Source organism: Cygnus atratus, chromosome 1, assembly GCF_013377495.2.
Source record: "Cygnus atratus isolate AKBS03 ecotype Queensland, Australia chromosome 1, CAtr_DNAZoo_HiC_assembly, whole genome shotgun sequence".
NCBI classification, from domain to species: Eukaryota; Metazoa; Chordata; class Aves; order Anseriformes; family Anatidae; genus Cygnus; species Cygnus atratus.
The window spans coordinates 4,200,597-4,216,480 of record NC_066362.1 but is presented as its reverse complement, the minus strand read 5'-3'; the positions used below and the strand labels follow the sequence as shown (position 1 = coordinate 4,216,480).

At 43.5% G+C, this 15,884-nt stretch overlaps 1 protein-coding gene across 1 annotated transcript in view; it reads left to right on the top strand.

Moving 5' to 3' along the window:
* The window catches only part of SFMBT2 (Scm like with four mbt domains 2), a 110,396-nt gene extending 95,449 nt beyond the window's left edge, over positions 1–14,947 (top strand). Inside the window, exons 17-21 of the mRNA XM_035549394.2 lie at positions 6,838–7,013; positions 8,582–8,754; positions 10,575–10,823; positions 11,850–11,978; positions 13,961–14,947. Of these exons, the coding sequence (XP_035405287.1) occupies positions 6,838–7,013; positions 8,582–8,754; positions 10,575–10,823; positions 11,850–11,978; positions 13,961–14,101 (868 nt within the window). The 3' untranslated portion in view covers positions 14,102–14,947. The remainder of the gene's footprint in view (positions 1–6,837; positions 7,014–8,581; positions 8,755–10,574; positions 10,824–11,849; positions 11,979–13,960) is intronic.
* Positions 14,948–15,884: the final 937 nt, after the last annotated feature.

Here is a 15,884-nt window from a genome sequence, read left to right as displayed (position 1 = left end):
TGACCAGCTTGATAGCTGTGACTTTTTGAGTACTGACATTAAATGCAGTGAATTTCACCCTTTATGCTGAACTCTGTTACTCCTTTTCAAATAAAAGCAGTTTTCTTTTGGTTATTTACAATGATTTGCTGTCAAATATGGAATTATTGATTGCTGTTGTATTTGATCTTTGGCCATGCTGATACTGCAGAAAGCTCTTGTGTGCTCTGATTGAGGGAGAGAATTGAGAACCTTTTATTCCGCACAATCAGAAACTGGAAAGGAGGATTGCAATTAGCATTGAGAAGCTACTATAAAATCCTATTTTAATTTGCTTCTCTCACCCATGTGGAAAGTCATGCTTTTGTGTTCATCAAATGAAATTTTGTGGATGGGAATCCAAAAGTCATCCTTGTGCATGCAGATTTTCGTTAAAAATAAAACCAGGTCATGGGCGATGACTTCATTGATTCCGGGCTCCCACACCTTGTACTAGCAAACAACAGATAATGCACTCCAAAAAGTACTTAGCAGTTGTGAAGTCAAGTTGTAATGCTCCATTTTTATGTTTGATACTGCAAAGACTCAAGCTTGTGGGCAATTTTCCTATTAGCAGTGTTCAAAATAGAAACTTGTTGGGATTTTTCATTTGAGTGTGAGTATCTATGTGGTGCAAAAGCAGTAGTATGTACTTCTTAAGGCTGCTGCAATCCTTATTACACTTACCCTCCCTCACTGTTACCTGATGTGCTAGTTGTACTGTAAGGACCACCTCCATCTCCTCTACTTTCCTCCGTGGCACTTCCACCCATTTGTTTCTGTGTCTTTTTCCTTCTCCTACATATTTAGCAGGGCAGCCAGCCTGCTGGGATATATCTTCTACCTGTATAGCCTGCCAGATAAAAGTGTGTCAAGGTTTTATATTCAATGTTGGCCAGTCACAGGCTGTGTGCTCCTGTATGATGGCTACCCTAGGAGGCAGCAATCTCAGCTCTTCAGCAAGTCAAACAGCATCTTTCAACTTTATCAAGCCACAGGGTGGATCTTTACAGTCTCAGAGCTGGGACAGCAAGTCTTGGAGTGACTTCTAAGCATAGAAATATATTCTCATTCAGTATGGCGTTGTCCTATGGCTCCTTAGGAGGCAGAGCTAATGGTGCTGGAGAGAACCACATGCCTGCAGCTGTCTGGTTTCTGGGGCTGGAGCACAGAGTGGTGCTGACGGGTCGTACCAGCTTGCCTGCAGGTACCTTGAGTACTTCTTGGTGTGTAACAAAGGGTAGACGTGCCCTATCTGACTACCCCAGGATTTTTTTTTCCCTTCCTGGGTTTACTTGAGCTGTTTCATCAAGCCTACTGGGGTTTTAATTACATCTGCTTGTGCAGAAGCAGAAAAGGAAACACGCTTATGAAATCAGCTGCCCTGAGACGTGCAAACAGCACATGCCATGCTACATCAGGTATGACAGTCTGTTGTGCTCCGGAATCTTAAACAGAGACCTGTAACAAGCAAACGCCTGTCTACATCGAGTTCCAGCTATTCCAGCTCCCAGTGGTGTCTTGCTGCTAATGATGACAGCTCCGCAGCCAGCTGGAGCGCCAGCGCTGTAATGTGACATGTCATGTCACCGCCTTCCTTCTGATGCGAACTGACAACTCCTTAGATCTCGACAATGTTGTTGTTTGTTTGCGGCGATGGTTGTGGTAGGGTAGAGCAAAGGGGAGGGAGGAAGATGGTGAGAAGACAGCGTTGTTTTTTTCCCACTGGCCCAAATGCCAAATCATTCACTGCCACAAATGCATTAGCCCAGTCTTAGGGCAACCTGCATTTAGTTTATGCTGCTGTCAAGAGTGACCAGTGCAGAATCAATTACGCTAGCCTTGCAAAGAAGTTAAACAATTTAGATTGTCCAAAGAGATGTGTCTGCAATGTCTGATGGCATTCGCTTCCCATCAGCACTGCTGGCTCTCTGTGAAAATAGTCAAACCTGATTTATTGGTGATGATGAGTTAGAAATGTCAGGCCCAATCCCCTGAATTCCTGTGAGGAATAGACAAAGCTGTGGGCATTCAGCCCTCCTGTTTTTGATGCTTTAATTTCAGTGCCTACATCTAGATTTGGCTTCCCAATCTTATATACAAAGGCTTTCATTTCTAACAGCTGTAAGCGGGGTTGATTGGGCTTACCCATTTTTACAGGACTTTGTAAATAAACAGTACCACTGTGTGCAGAGCATTATCTGGTGTCTTGTTTGAAGCCTAGTTAATCAAAATATGAAAGACGCGTATTCCTGGACTGCTTGTCAAATGAAGTTCTGAGACTTGCAAATCCAGTAGCTGAATGATAGGAATATTAACCCCAAATCACAGTCTTTTCGCTGTGGCTGCTTTACAAGACTTCCTTTCATTTTCAATAGATTGTTTTGACGAGTTTGATGTCTTCTTTGGCTTGCTTTTGCCTCAACAGCTGGCAAGGGTTGCTCTCAGGCCTCCCAGGTTCCTAGCCCTGTTTGAGGGAATGAAGCATTACCCGTGGTTGATGGAAAAGAACCTAGAGATGAGATAAGCAAACTGGACGTATGCAAGTGCACGCAACCAGATGGGATGCATCCAGCTCTGCTTGAGGGAACAAGCTAATGTCATTGCAAGGCCACTCTCTGTCATATTTGAAAGTTCACTTGATCAAGACAAACATCAGATTGCACCTCAAAAAGGACAAGAGGGAGAATCCAAGTAACTACAGGCTGGTCAGCATAACCTCAGTCTCTGGAAAGGTTATTAGGCAAAGCCTCCTGAAGGCTATTTCCAAGAACATGCAGGACCAGAAGGTGGCTGGGAGGAGTGAGCACGGACTTAAAAAGGACAAATTCTGCCTGATGTGATGAGATGACTGCTTTGGTGGTTGAGGGAAAACCAGTGGAAGTTATTTGTGTTGATTTTAACAAGGCTTTCGTCACAGTCTCCCATAATATCTTTAGAGCCAAGCTGTGGAGTGGTGGCAAGTCCAGGTGGCAAGCAGTTATTAAGGGTGGTCCTCAAATGTCAGTACAAATCTACGATGTGATTTGTCTTCTGCATCAGCTCTGCCACCTACTTTTTGAGGCACTGCAAGGGTGAATTAGTGTAATTACCACTGTAAACTACCATGGTTTTGTTGATTTTACCCAGATTAGGCGTATTTGCAGAATCCTTGGTATTCAGGACAGACTGAGTAGCTTTAAAGGTGTCAAGGTTTTGATGAAAACTTTAGGGTTTTTATTTATTTATTTTTTTATTGGCATTTGCAATGGTCCATACAGGCAGGGTTTGAATCAAACAGTGAAGTGGATGTTAGACAGTTTGTGCTGCTGGACTGGTAAGTTGCTTCTGGTAGAGCCAATGCAGAGAGACTTTGGCTGTCTGCTGTTGGTGGCTGGTGTTTGCAGGAGATTTCATATGTTTGGTGGACTTTGAGCTTGGAAAAGAAATTGGAAATTTCTTGCAAAAGAACAGATAGGAATTTTTGATCCTCTGAAAGGAGATGGAGGCTTTTAGACACGGAGTTATTCAAAATAGTCTCAAAGGTTGTCAGAACTGTTAGCTATATCCTTGTGATGAAACCTTTGAAAATGAGGGTAATCTCAAAGCTCTTGCTGTTTGATGTATCTTCATCACAAGCCTTTTCACATCATTGCACAATGGACCCCAGCTGGAGCTCCTAGAAGACATTTTATTCTTATGAATGTCTGGTTCCAAAAGAAGAATAAGTATGATACTGCCAGCAAAGTGCTATTAGCTCAATATTGTTGCTCATGAATCAGCAAAGATCCTGAGTGTATTTTTCCTGGAAATTGTTTCAGCCAGAAGGGTTTCTCCAAATTTTGGGAAAAGAAAGGGAGAGTAAAGTAAAATTTCTTCAGCTCGAGCTGAAAAATCATTTTTAAAATAACAGTGATTTCCAAGCAAACTAAAAATATTAAGCTTGACACAGCTGTTTTCTGTCTACAGTGCTGCCATGCTGTGCATGCAGGTTACTTACTGCTTAAAAGTAGTTAAGTTGATAGGAGTCCTTGTATGAAAGCATCAATAGGAATATCAGTAGTAGGTAATTTTTTGAATGATGCTAATGGAAAAGGTTTTTCTGATTATACCCAAAGGAGTTCTTTCGCATGGCTGTCCTAGACAAGCTCAAATTACATTTGGTGGCATTTGCGTTAGAAATCTGTAGTGTGAGAAATATGGAAAATATTAGTAGAACCTGGTTTATAGTTGAAGGAGGTGCTGCCAAGGCCAAAATAATGTAAAAAATAATACTGCGGCAAGTATTAACACGTTGGGTTGTTGAGACTGATTGGTGCACTCGTGTTGATCTACATTTTGCCATCCGGTCTGTTAATTGCTATGTGTGTTGCATTCAGACCAAACTGTGAAATCAGTCAGTTGTTCGTTTTCCTAGTTTCATCTTTTTCTTTTACCAGGCACTTTACGATGTACAATGGGTCCTTTCTGGGTAGCCAAACACAATAGGAAGTATGCAGTTAGAAGTCAGCCATCCTTGAATAATACCCATCAGGCAGTTTTCTTAGCTTGTAAGAAAGAAGATCAAGAGGCAATTTGATTACAGTGCTTTTGCAGGGAAACAAAACCAGATGCAGTCTTTTCATTCTCGTGGTGAAAGTCAGAACAAGGACAAATAAATGTAAGTTAAATCCATACATATCCATAAATAAAACGAGTCATAGATTTATAGATACAGGTTCTCCTGCTGCCAGGTTTCTTCCAGCATGAAGACCTTAAAGGGGAGGCTGGTGCTTTTCTGGAAGTGGTGCTTTAGTCCAAGCAAAGTTGTTGGGGTTCAGGTGAAGGTAGCACAATGAAATTCTGCAGCCTGTCACAGATTTACTGACCTAACGATCTAGGCCGTCATTAAACTTAATGGCTTCTGGAGAAGTAATAAGGGCAGGAGTCTTTTCAAACACATTGAAAAGAAATATAAAACATTTATAAGTAGATATATTTTAATGCCTGTAGAATTTGTTCTTTTCATATTAAGTTTTGCCAAACCCCTTTTAGCCAACCAGCCTGCACAGCTATTTCATAGGGGAGCTGGGATAACAGTGCTCTCTGTCTGGAAGAAGCACTTTTTCCAGTTTATATCATATGTCTGCCAAGGTCTGTCAGGGTGCACAAAGGGTTGGCTAATTAAATAAGGAGAGTGAATGGCTCCAGGACTGTCTCCATAACCTGGGGTCATTTTGGGGCACCAAATAGGGTGTCAGAGTCTCTGGTACCTTGCAGAGATGCTCCTATAGGTTCTGAAAGAGCTTTGGGTTGAGGTGATAGTTTGAATCAAGTCTTTTGTGACATGAGAATGGTTGGATTGGGCTGTTCTCAGACCTGAGTTTCATTTGGGTACCCTCTCTACAGCACTTCACATACCATGAGATTAAACCCTCTTCCCATATCTCAGTGTTTCCAGAAAGAGCTTTTGGGTGGTAGAGCAGAAAGAGTTGGTTTCTTGGTTGTTTTGTGCAATTCAGTAAAATCTTCAGAGGGAGGGAATTGAGTCCAGGTACATGCTGTGTATTTTAACTCTCTAGCCACGTCTCCTTTGTTTCTCTTCCTCTTCCTCTTCCATATCTGACTGTCAGGAGCTGCCTCCCTGCTAGTGACCTGTGGGTTGTAATGTACTCACAAATGCTTTGTCTCATTTTTCCTGATGACTCTATCTTCGTCTTTGCTTCCAGTCCCGTAATCTCTCTCTTTCACTGTCCCTCCCTCCCTTTCTTTTGTGTGTCACTTTTCTCTCCTCTAAAGCACATTTATAATGCCTTAGCACCGGGCGCTTGCATGATTGTCTCTTGTGTTGTATTCCTCAGGATGTGTAAGAGATGTTTTAAAAACCTTATCTCACTGTTTACAATAGCTTGGTGCTGCTGTTTAATAAATTATGGGGATAATTGGTTTTTCAGAGTTCACATCTACAATGTATTATAGCACGGATGTAACCATATCTTTCTTTCACTTATCGCTCAGAAACAGTTCATATAAAACACTGAAATAAATGTTTTAGTAGCACATGGTTAACAAATTTAAGACAAACCTTTCATTGCGGATTTCTGCTCTAAGCATTCCCTGTAGGAATCGCTGTTTTTAGGGCCTGTTCCTGGAACCCTGTTAAACCACTCCAGATGAGTTCCTGATGAGTTCCTCGGGCTTTGGACTGCCCAGATCTCATAGCAGTGAAGTCATCTAGTCTCCATATGGCAGACAATCGAGGTTCACCCAAATACTTCTACAATGCAAGTGACCTTTGCTTGCATGATCAAACTGTGGGCATGTTGTGAGCTGGCACATGATGTGGGAGCTGCCTCAGGAAAGATGGCAGTGGAGGAGACCAAAGGTGTAGTGAGGGTTTCACAGCCCATCACCAGTGCAGGGTGGTAACCAGAAAGTTCTGCAAGTCATATAAGCTTCTCATCACAGGTCAATATATAAGAAGAGACTACACCCTTCTCCCCCAAACTTTGTGTCAGGTCATAGTATTAGTGTACTATCCTGCATAATATCTGCACCAAGTCTGTTGGAAGCTTATTCTGACTTTTGCTGTATCTCTAGGTATATCCAGTTTGCACTTGTATGCCTCCCCAAACCAAACCGTGACACAGCTCAGCTTCCAGGATCATTTCACCCAACCTTTCCTTCAAGTCTGCCTGAAATGGAGTCAGTTAACCAAGCAGACCTTTTATTCCTGCCCTCCCAAGAGACACATGCTCCCAAAACCCATTAAGGACTGTGTCTCCCTAAGAGAGGGCAGCATCTGGTCTGTAGCATCAAAGCTTGATTGGTAACACGGGGTCGTCTTGAACTCTTTTCTAGATACAGAGGGAAGACGTACAGGGCGACTGTTAAGATTGTGCGAACGTCGGATCAGGTGGCGGATTTCTGCAGAAGAGTCTGTGCAAAGTTGGAGTGCTGCCCCAATTTGTTCAGCCCTGTGCTGGTGGCTGAAGTCTGCCCGGAGAACTGTTCCATTCATACTAAAACCAAGTACAGTGAGTATTGACTGCAGGACTTGTTGCTAGCCAGGTATCAGAGCAGTGGGATACTGTGTGAGCTAGTTATGGAGAACATGAGTTGGATAATACATAAATATTGAGTAGGATTCATCTCATGTAGGTTGAGTAGTTATTTAATCCTGGCTGGGTCACTATGGTCTCCCTTAGTATTCTGTACAGAGAAACAGGCATTGCCAGAAAACAGTCCATCTCACTCCATCCTAATATATCTCTTGGAAACTCACTGCTCTTTGGAAGTATTGACTTTTCTTTGTATGCAAAGTTAATTTAAGGAGCACATAAAAGGAGCCTGCAGTGGCCAGCGTAGATTTAAACCTCTGCATCTGAGACAACCTTCATTAGCTTAGGTGAATCGTGTCCTCCTGCTTAACAAAGAGTTTCCAGCATAATCACCAGCATGGGCCAGTATTGCAGTGCTGAGGTGCTGGAAGGAGTTTGGTAGCATTGACCTTCTCTGTTCAAGGTGTTTAACATTTGAACTTGTTCCTGCCTATTCAGGAAGGCTGAAGTTAAGTGTGTATTCAGCACTTTTTGTTGTCGGTGTTACTGTTATTACTGGTCGGTGTTACTGATTTAACTGGGTCTTAAACAGGTCAGGAAAGTGGAAGTGGGTCCTTCTATCACAGAAGTTGCAATGAACCAATATGATTGATTTGAACTGATTTGCTTCTGTTTGGTGCCAGGGTTGAAGAAGAAACAGGCTCAGAGAGATTTGTATCACTGAATATGGGTTTCTATAGAATTTTACACCTGATAGACTCCTAGCTCCCATTGGTAGTGAATGGAGAGCTGGAGGGGTACAGCTGGGGGATATACAGCTGTGATTATCTTATCCTAGAGCTGGTGTTTGTATTTGGCCAGATGAATGGTGCCCTAAACTGATTTTATGAAGAGCTTGGTGCGGTTCCAAAATTTGACGTGGGTGCCAAGTAGCATTTTAGATGTCCCAGGACACTCTGCTTGTCAGCCCCAGAGGATGATGTAGAACATGTCAAAAAGCAGATTGAACAAAGCCCCTAATGTAAAGCCAGGATGCTTTCACGTCCTTAATTTCAGTTTGGGCCAAGAAATACTCAAAGTTAGAAAACAGAAACAAAACACATTCCTTTGTGCATTGAACCAACATACATAATTCAGGATAGCTAGCCCTCTCTACTCTCTACTGAAACTATTAGCAACTGAAAATGTGTCTAAGGCTGTTAACTCATGCAGAAGGGCATTAGATCAAGTATGAAACATGTTGGCTTATCACTTAAAATTACTGCTCAGCTTAGTGGAAACTTTCTCTAAGTACATAGTGTGGGGTTAAATTCTGAATTCATCACCAATAAAAGTGTATACATAAAAGCTGTAACATTTTGTGCTAATCCACAATGACATCTTATGTTTACACTGGATTTTTTTTTCCAAATCAAGGCATTTTAAAGCTCCTCGTAAAAGTGCACCTAGAGTGTAACACTGAATCAGTAGCAAAAAGCGAGCTGAAGTTCCCGTCTCTTCGTGGTTTAAAGTTTTCAATTAGAATTTTACTTTCGTTTCTCCAGCTTATTATTATGGGAAGAGGAAAAAAATCATTAGGCCACCAATTGGGGAAAATAACAACATGAAAAGTGGTCATGTCAAGCCAGCCAGACGCAGAAAAAGGCGGAAATCCATCTTCGTGCAGAAGAAAAGGAGGTCATCAGCTGTCGATGTGAATGCTGCAGGCTCTGGAGAGGTACGCATTGCACTGGGATAAATCAGCAATTTCCCTCATCGCTTCCCTCCCCCCCACACACATCTGCATCTCATTTTTGAGGGACTTATCAACAACCTCCCCCCACTTCTGTCTCCCATTTTGAATCCCTCCTTACCACTCTGTGCTTCTAAGATTGGACTGGTTGTACTGGGACACTTTGAGGATTTCTGCCCTTGCCCGTTCTGGAATTAGCAGATACAGTTTTTGTTTCCACCTTTGCAATGCTCACTAGCTAATGTGCTGTCTGATACAGTATCTTTGTTTTCTTTCACTTCCTTATAACCCTGTAGGCAAACAGATGAACCTATTAGATACTTTTTGCAGCATCCAGAAGACTGGAGGAGGTCTGTGACCCATGTCTGAGATCTCTAAATATTCTAATAAATAATAACTATTGGGCCAGTATGGTTTCGAGGGCTTTTAATTCTTCATTAATCATTCATTCAAGCTAACAATAGAAGTGCTGGAAGCCTTAGAAGTCAAGTAAATGGTTTGTGTCCCAAACGTGTGGTATCTGAGGCCTCAGTCTTTTCAGGACGCAATGTGATATGACAGGATCCCAACAGCAATGATTCATGTCCAACTGAAAGCTGGAGCCAACTTGGTGAAATCGCTTTTTTGTGGACCCTTCCTAGATGGTTTTCCTATGACAGTAATGATAAAGCTCTTGTGTCCTTTCCTTTCTTCAGCTGAGTGCTATCAATTGCTGCTGCTTCATGCAACCCAAAAAAACCCTCATTTGGTTAAATTCCCTCTACTTCAGCTGGAGGGGGGCAATTTCTTATCCACTATCACTCGATTGCTTGCATCTTCATGACTTAGTCCTCATTTAGGTGTGGTTCAGCCTCATTTCCTTAAATTATACTGCTTCAAAGGAATTTAGATTGAAATAAACCCATTTTAAGCTGAAATCAACCATTACCCAAGTTTTTCGGCCTTTCAACCAATATAACTAATTTGGTCTAAATTTTCTCTTTCACTTAAGACCTGTGCATGTGCCTTGGATGCATGATCAGAGCTAGGTTGTCAAAGCAATTTGGGCAATGTAGGTATACATAAAATTCAAAATACACACTTTCCATCAGTTGGAGTATGTCTGCAAGCTCTGTGTGACAAAAATCCCAGGAATCTTCTGGGATCTGCTAGTCTCATTTACCTGGAAATTTGCACTGCATTGTTAATAGTTAGGTTCTGGGCCAAAAGTAGGGAAATCTGAGTGAAGTCCTTTCTACCAGATTTTATGGAAATGCCAGCTAAGCAATGCCTTCCATGCATTGGTACATCCAGATGTTTTTAAAAGGTGACGTTTCCTTCAATTCCAGTGACACCTATGACAATTAGAAGCAAGGTGAAAGTTTAAAATCAAGCCTATTTCTGATTTTACTTCATCTCAAGCAACCTGTGTTTTGTTTTTTTGCCTCAAATATTTTTTATTTTCCCTTCTCGTGCACATCCGCAGTGCCACAGGGTTTGAGATGCCAGCACAACAGAGGAACATTTCATGCCAGATGACTTATTACTATTGCCCTTTTGTTAGAAACAAATAAAAAAAACTTGTTCACTGGGTATTTTTTACATTTTGTAACATATCCAATTGAGGTATTTTTTACATTTTGTAACAAATCTAAATTGAGGGTTAATCTACATAGCAGTGTAACAAAAATGAGATAATTTGGTTAAAATAAATGTTACCCCAGACCGCCACGGACATGGGTGTGCAGTTTGACCCGGTGCCTTTTGAGCTGTTGCTATATTCATCTCCATGGCTGGCTGCCATTTCTCTGACGGTCCTTGTGCAGGAGAGTGAAGATGATGAGCCAGATGTGATGGAGGACGAGACAGGGAGCGAGGAAACGAGCTCCGAGCTACGCGACGACCAGACCGATACCTCCTCCGCCGAGGTGCCCTCCACCAGGCCCCGGCGAGCGGTCACCTTGCGGAGCAGCACTGAGTCGGACAGGCCTCCTCCCACGGAGAGGGCCCGGCGGAGCCGCAAACCCCAGCCCCTCTCCTTCGGTGAGGCAGAGAAGTGCTCGCAAGTCAAGGAAGTGAGTGTGCCTGCAAGCTCCCAATTAACGGCATGTTTTCCCTAATGCTTTCTGCAGGTGACACCAAGCTGGGGGAAGTGTTGATCTTCCGGAGGGTTGGAAGGCCCTGGATTGATGGGCAGAGGCCAATGGGATGAGGTTCAACATGGCTAAGTGCTGGGTCCTGCACTTTGGCCACAACAACCCCATGCAACGCTACAGGCTTGGGGGAGAGTGGCTGGAAAGCTGTGTAGAGGAAAAGGATCTGGGGGTGCTGATTGGTGCTTGCCTGAACATGAGCCAGCAGGTGGCCAAGAAGGCCAACAGCATCCTGGCTTGTATCAGGAACAGGGTAGCCAGCAGGACCAGGGAGGTGATCGTCCCTCTGTACTCTGCTCTGGTGAGGCCACACCTTGAATGCTGTGTTCAGTTCTGGGCCCTTCACTACACGAAGGACATCGAGGCCCTGGAGCGTGTCCAGAGCAGGGCTACAAAGCTGGTGAGGGGCCTGGAGCAAAAGTCCTGTGAGGAGTGGCTCAGGGAACTGGGGTTGTTTGGTCTGGAGAAGAGGAGGCTCAGGGGAGACCTTATTGCTCTCTACAACTACCTGAAAGGAAGCTGTGGGGAGCTGGGGGTTGGCCTCTTCTCGCAGGTAACTAGTGATAGGACCAGAGAGAATGGCCTCAAGTTACCCCAGGGGAGGTTTAGGTTGAAATTAGGAGACATTTCTTCTCAGAAAGAGCAGTCAGGCATTGGAATGGGTTGCCCAGGGAGGTGGTGGAGTCACTGTCCCTGGGGGTGTTCAAGGAAAGGTTGGACGTGGTGCTTAGGGACATGGTTTAGTGGGTGATATTGGTGGCAGGGTGATGGTTGGACCAGATGATCTTGGAGGTCTTTTCCAACCTTAATGAATCTATGATTCTATGATTCTATAAATTGACCTTCAGTGCCAAGCCTTTCTCATCTGAGGAGGGCATCTCCACTCAGCAGCGGCATGGTTTTCCACACCAGGTAGTTTTCTTTATGAGAGCTTTTATTTTTTCTTAGGAAATTAAGCATGAAGAGGAAGAGAAGCTTGTCTTGGACAGTAATCCGCTGGAGTGGACTGTGACGGATGTCGTGAGGTTTATTAAACTGACTGACTGTGCACCCCTTGCCAAAATATTTCAGGAGCAGGTAGAGGTCTTCATGTAACTCTTCTCTTTGTGTCCGTGGTGTTTATTCACATAAAAAAAAAAGAAAAAAGAAAAAAGAGTCTGATGAGGCATGGGTACCCTTGGAAATTCAAGTCAGAGCCTTGTCAGATACTCAGAGAGAAAAGAAATCCTCCAACCTGAGTCCTTGGCAAAATCAGAAAGTTTGGTCCTTTCTTATTTGTGGTTCTATGGTCCATGCCAAGGCCCACAGTGTAGCACAGCACCTTAGAGTATTGACAGATAGTGGTTATATGGTACATATACATCTGTTTCTCTTGGCCACATGGTTGCACCCGTTTTAAAATATCGGCCTGGAAAGCAGAAAACTGCCAATCAAGCACAAAATTGGCTGCATGAATTTTGGCACCAACACCCAGGTGCTCCAAGTATGTAGGCACCAACTTCCCATCTACATCTTTTTGAAGATCTGGCAGTCAGGCAGGCCCTTGGGTGACCTAATTCCAGGAGATGCCAGACATCTCCCATTATGGAGGTAAGTTTACAGGAGTAGAAGCTAATGCCCTTCATCTCAAGTTAGTGTGAACGTGTAAAATTTATATAGAAACAGCCATGCCTTGGCTAATGAGTAACAACCACTGCTGAAAGTAAAGGGCAGCTCTAGGAAATCATAGTTAGAAAGAAGCAGTGTGGTTAATTAGTCCATAGCTGATGGCACTCAGTGGTATGGCCCACTGCATGTCGAACTATCTCTGATTTTTCACCATGAGTAGCAGTGTACCAGGGTACAGCAGCTTTGACTGGGGGAAACTAAAGTGTGAGTGTAGAGCAAGGCTGAAACACTCTTGTAGCACGATGCTGTAGTCGCTGCACTGCAGCGTGCTCCAACCATTTGTTAATCAGCCTGGAATAACTCCAGGGCTTGAAAGCTAACCCTGTCCCTCCTGTGCAAGAGAATTTTATAGGAACTTTAATCAAACACAGATGACTGGAGCTTTTCCTTTTTATTTGCCATACCATCAAGCCATAGCATCAGGCTTCAGCATAGGAAGAACCTGAACAACGGGACAGTCCTGATCAAAGCAGTGTTTAAGGTGTCCAAATCCTCCTTGTGTTTAACACTACCTAATCAGGGCTGTCCTGGGGAGTTTATGTTGCCTGGGAGTTACAGTGCTTTTTCTGCACTTACATTCTGATCCTCCCTAGGGGGTAAAAAGCAGTTTTGTAGCCCACTGGTCTGCTTCTCAGTCCATTAAAGAGTAAAGAGGACTTGAGCATGTAATTAAAAGGAGGATCATAAAGCCAACAGAAATCCCTCATAAAATGTCTTTCGTCTGGGGTGCTAGTTCAGAGAGTTTGGAGCATAAGTATGTCTGAGGGAAGGAGGTGACCTCTGGAGGACCCTTCACCACTCCATGATTTTGTGATATCAGAGGTTGCAAGAGCTCCTGGAGCTCCAAGCCCCCTCTTCTTGGTTGTTCAGCAGCTGATGCAGAACAAGGCAGATCTTGGATAGACCAGGAGACACAGCATGGACTGAGGCAGACGTAAACCTGTGTTCAGCAAATCATGTGCCAAAAGAGAGGAAAGAAGGGTCTGGCTTGGCACTGGGACTGAGTTCAGTTTGTCCTTCCAGCTCCCTGCTGTGTTTCCTGGTGTGTGCTCTGCAGCCTTCTCCTTGCCTCAGTTCCTCAGCCATAGAATGGGACTTATCCGATCTTTCTGGTCCCCTCTTTAGAAGGTGATCCAGCATTTTCACAGCTGGGAGGCTTTTCCCAAATGGTGGGTGAGGTGAGAACCTATGAATACACAACTTCCAAACAAAACATCAGGTACCTCAGAAAAAGGAGATGGGTTGCATCAAAGTGGGAGAAAAGGGCAGAGGACAAAACCGTCTTTAATTTTTGGGGTAAACTTCTCTTCTTGCTTCTCCATATCTGGTTCTGCTTTCTGCCTTCAAGAATCCATAAACAAAACCATTATCACTGTGTTTTTCCTCCCCAGGACATTGATGGCCAAGCCCTCCTGTTGCTGACACTGCCCACGGTGCAAGAATGCATGGAGCTGAAGCTTGGTCCAGCCATCAAACTGTGTCACCAGATTGAGCGAGTAAAAGTTGCTTTCTATGCACAATATGCCAACTGACTGCACTTCTCCATTTCTTTCTATTCCCCTTCTTGTTCCCTCTCTTTTTTAACATTGTGACTTGTTCAAGTTTTTCATCCCCTCCCTCTTTTCTTCTCCAAAAACACATGGAATTGGAAGCTCTGGGAATTAATCTATGGGGGAAAAAATAACACAACGAAAAACTAGCAACAAATTGAACTAATTTTTCAGTACTTGTAGTAAAGCACACTGAAAGATTGCTGGCATCTCTTCTCGTGAGCCTCGCCAACCCATTACGCTGTGGTGCCAGGCCAGCTTTGATCAGACGGTTTGTCATTCTTTAAAGCAAAGCTACGGATGGCAGACACATTCCCAAGGAGAATGGTTGGACATTTTCGGCTGATGATGGTTTGTGTAGGTCAATTTCTGGACACGAACAATCCTTTTAGCCAACTCTGACACACTTCTTTCATATTGAAATGGAAGTGAACATCTGTAACATGACCTGGGCTTTACTTCAAATTGATCTTAGTGATCAGTGGGCTTTTTTTGACCCCCCCTCTCCAGTCATACGAAAGGATGAAGTGTTACACCAGTCGTACGCTACTTGTTATACCGGAGTGATTTATAAAGGAGGACTCAACCCATGGTCTCTGTATGTTATCAGACAAAGCTGCAGTGAATTGACAGGGCTGCACCAAGACCTAAGGCACAGTAATGCTTTCTGAGCCATGCTGGCTGTGTACAAGAAGCTGAATGTCTCAGTGATGGGATCTGTACAGTATTGCATTCTTGTAAAGGACCATGCATGATGTCCTTCATAGTCAAGCCCATCCAGTTAAATTCAAGTCACTTCAAAGGCCTGGTTTTGGAGTCCATGGCATTAAAAAAAAAAAAAAAAAAAAAGGTGTTCAGATTTATTGGTGAGACTGTTGAGAAAGTGCTGATTTCACTTGCACCTTCATGAATCTAGTTGATAGGTGGGAATAAAAATCATCGATGTTTTCAGGCTGCAGTGCTTTCAGGTAAAACACCAGCTGAGGATCCAGCCCATTGCACCCTCTGTCACCAGTCTGTAGACAGCCTCCAAATTGTCCCAATGGCACCCTGGCCAGTGAAATTGGGGGCTTGCTTTGTGCCAGGTAGGGTGAGCAACAGAGAGGGTTTGCCTTAGTTGTATAGATATAGGATAAGTATTTTCCATTTACCTTACAGGGATATATGACCCTCTGAGTCCCACATGTTGAGCCTGATTTTTCTGTAACTCAGAAGAGGTCAGTGGCATCACATTGGCATAAAATTCTCACAAAAGCAAGAACCAAACTAATTCTTCAGACCAAGTCTGAATTTTGATCTGACTTTAAGGTGCAATAGAATTGAATCCATCCATCAGAAGGCGAATTGGATGGTTTGTCCTGAGTTTTAGCCTGATTTCGTAGGAAACCACTGATTTCAGTAGTCTTTTATTCACAAATCACAAACAGACCATAGTTCCCTGGCCTCAGTGTACTCACCCTTGAAATTTAACACAGTGATACTACAACGCTGTAATGCCAGAGCCACCTTGCTGTAATGCCAGAGCCACTTTGACAAGACCTCTTCAAAAAGAAATGCCATTTCTAACCCTAAATCTGAAATCAGTGTTTACAGCCCCCACCTCCAGCAGTTACCATATGTTGACAACAAACTTGGATCAGAAAATCCTGCGGACCACAGTGTGCTCAGATAAACCTCCTGGCCAACACCAGGCTGTCACTGCTGCTTTCTCCTTCATCAATTATCACCTTAGATTCTTTGGATTAAAGGTGGAAAGCCTCAGAAA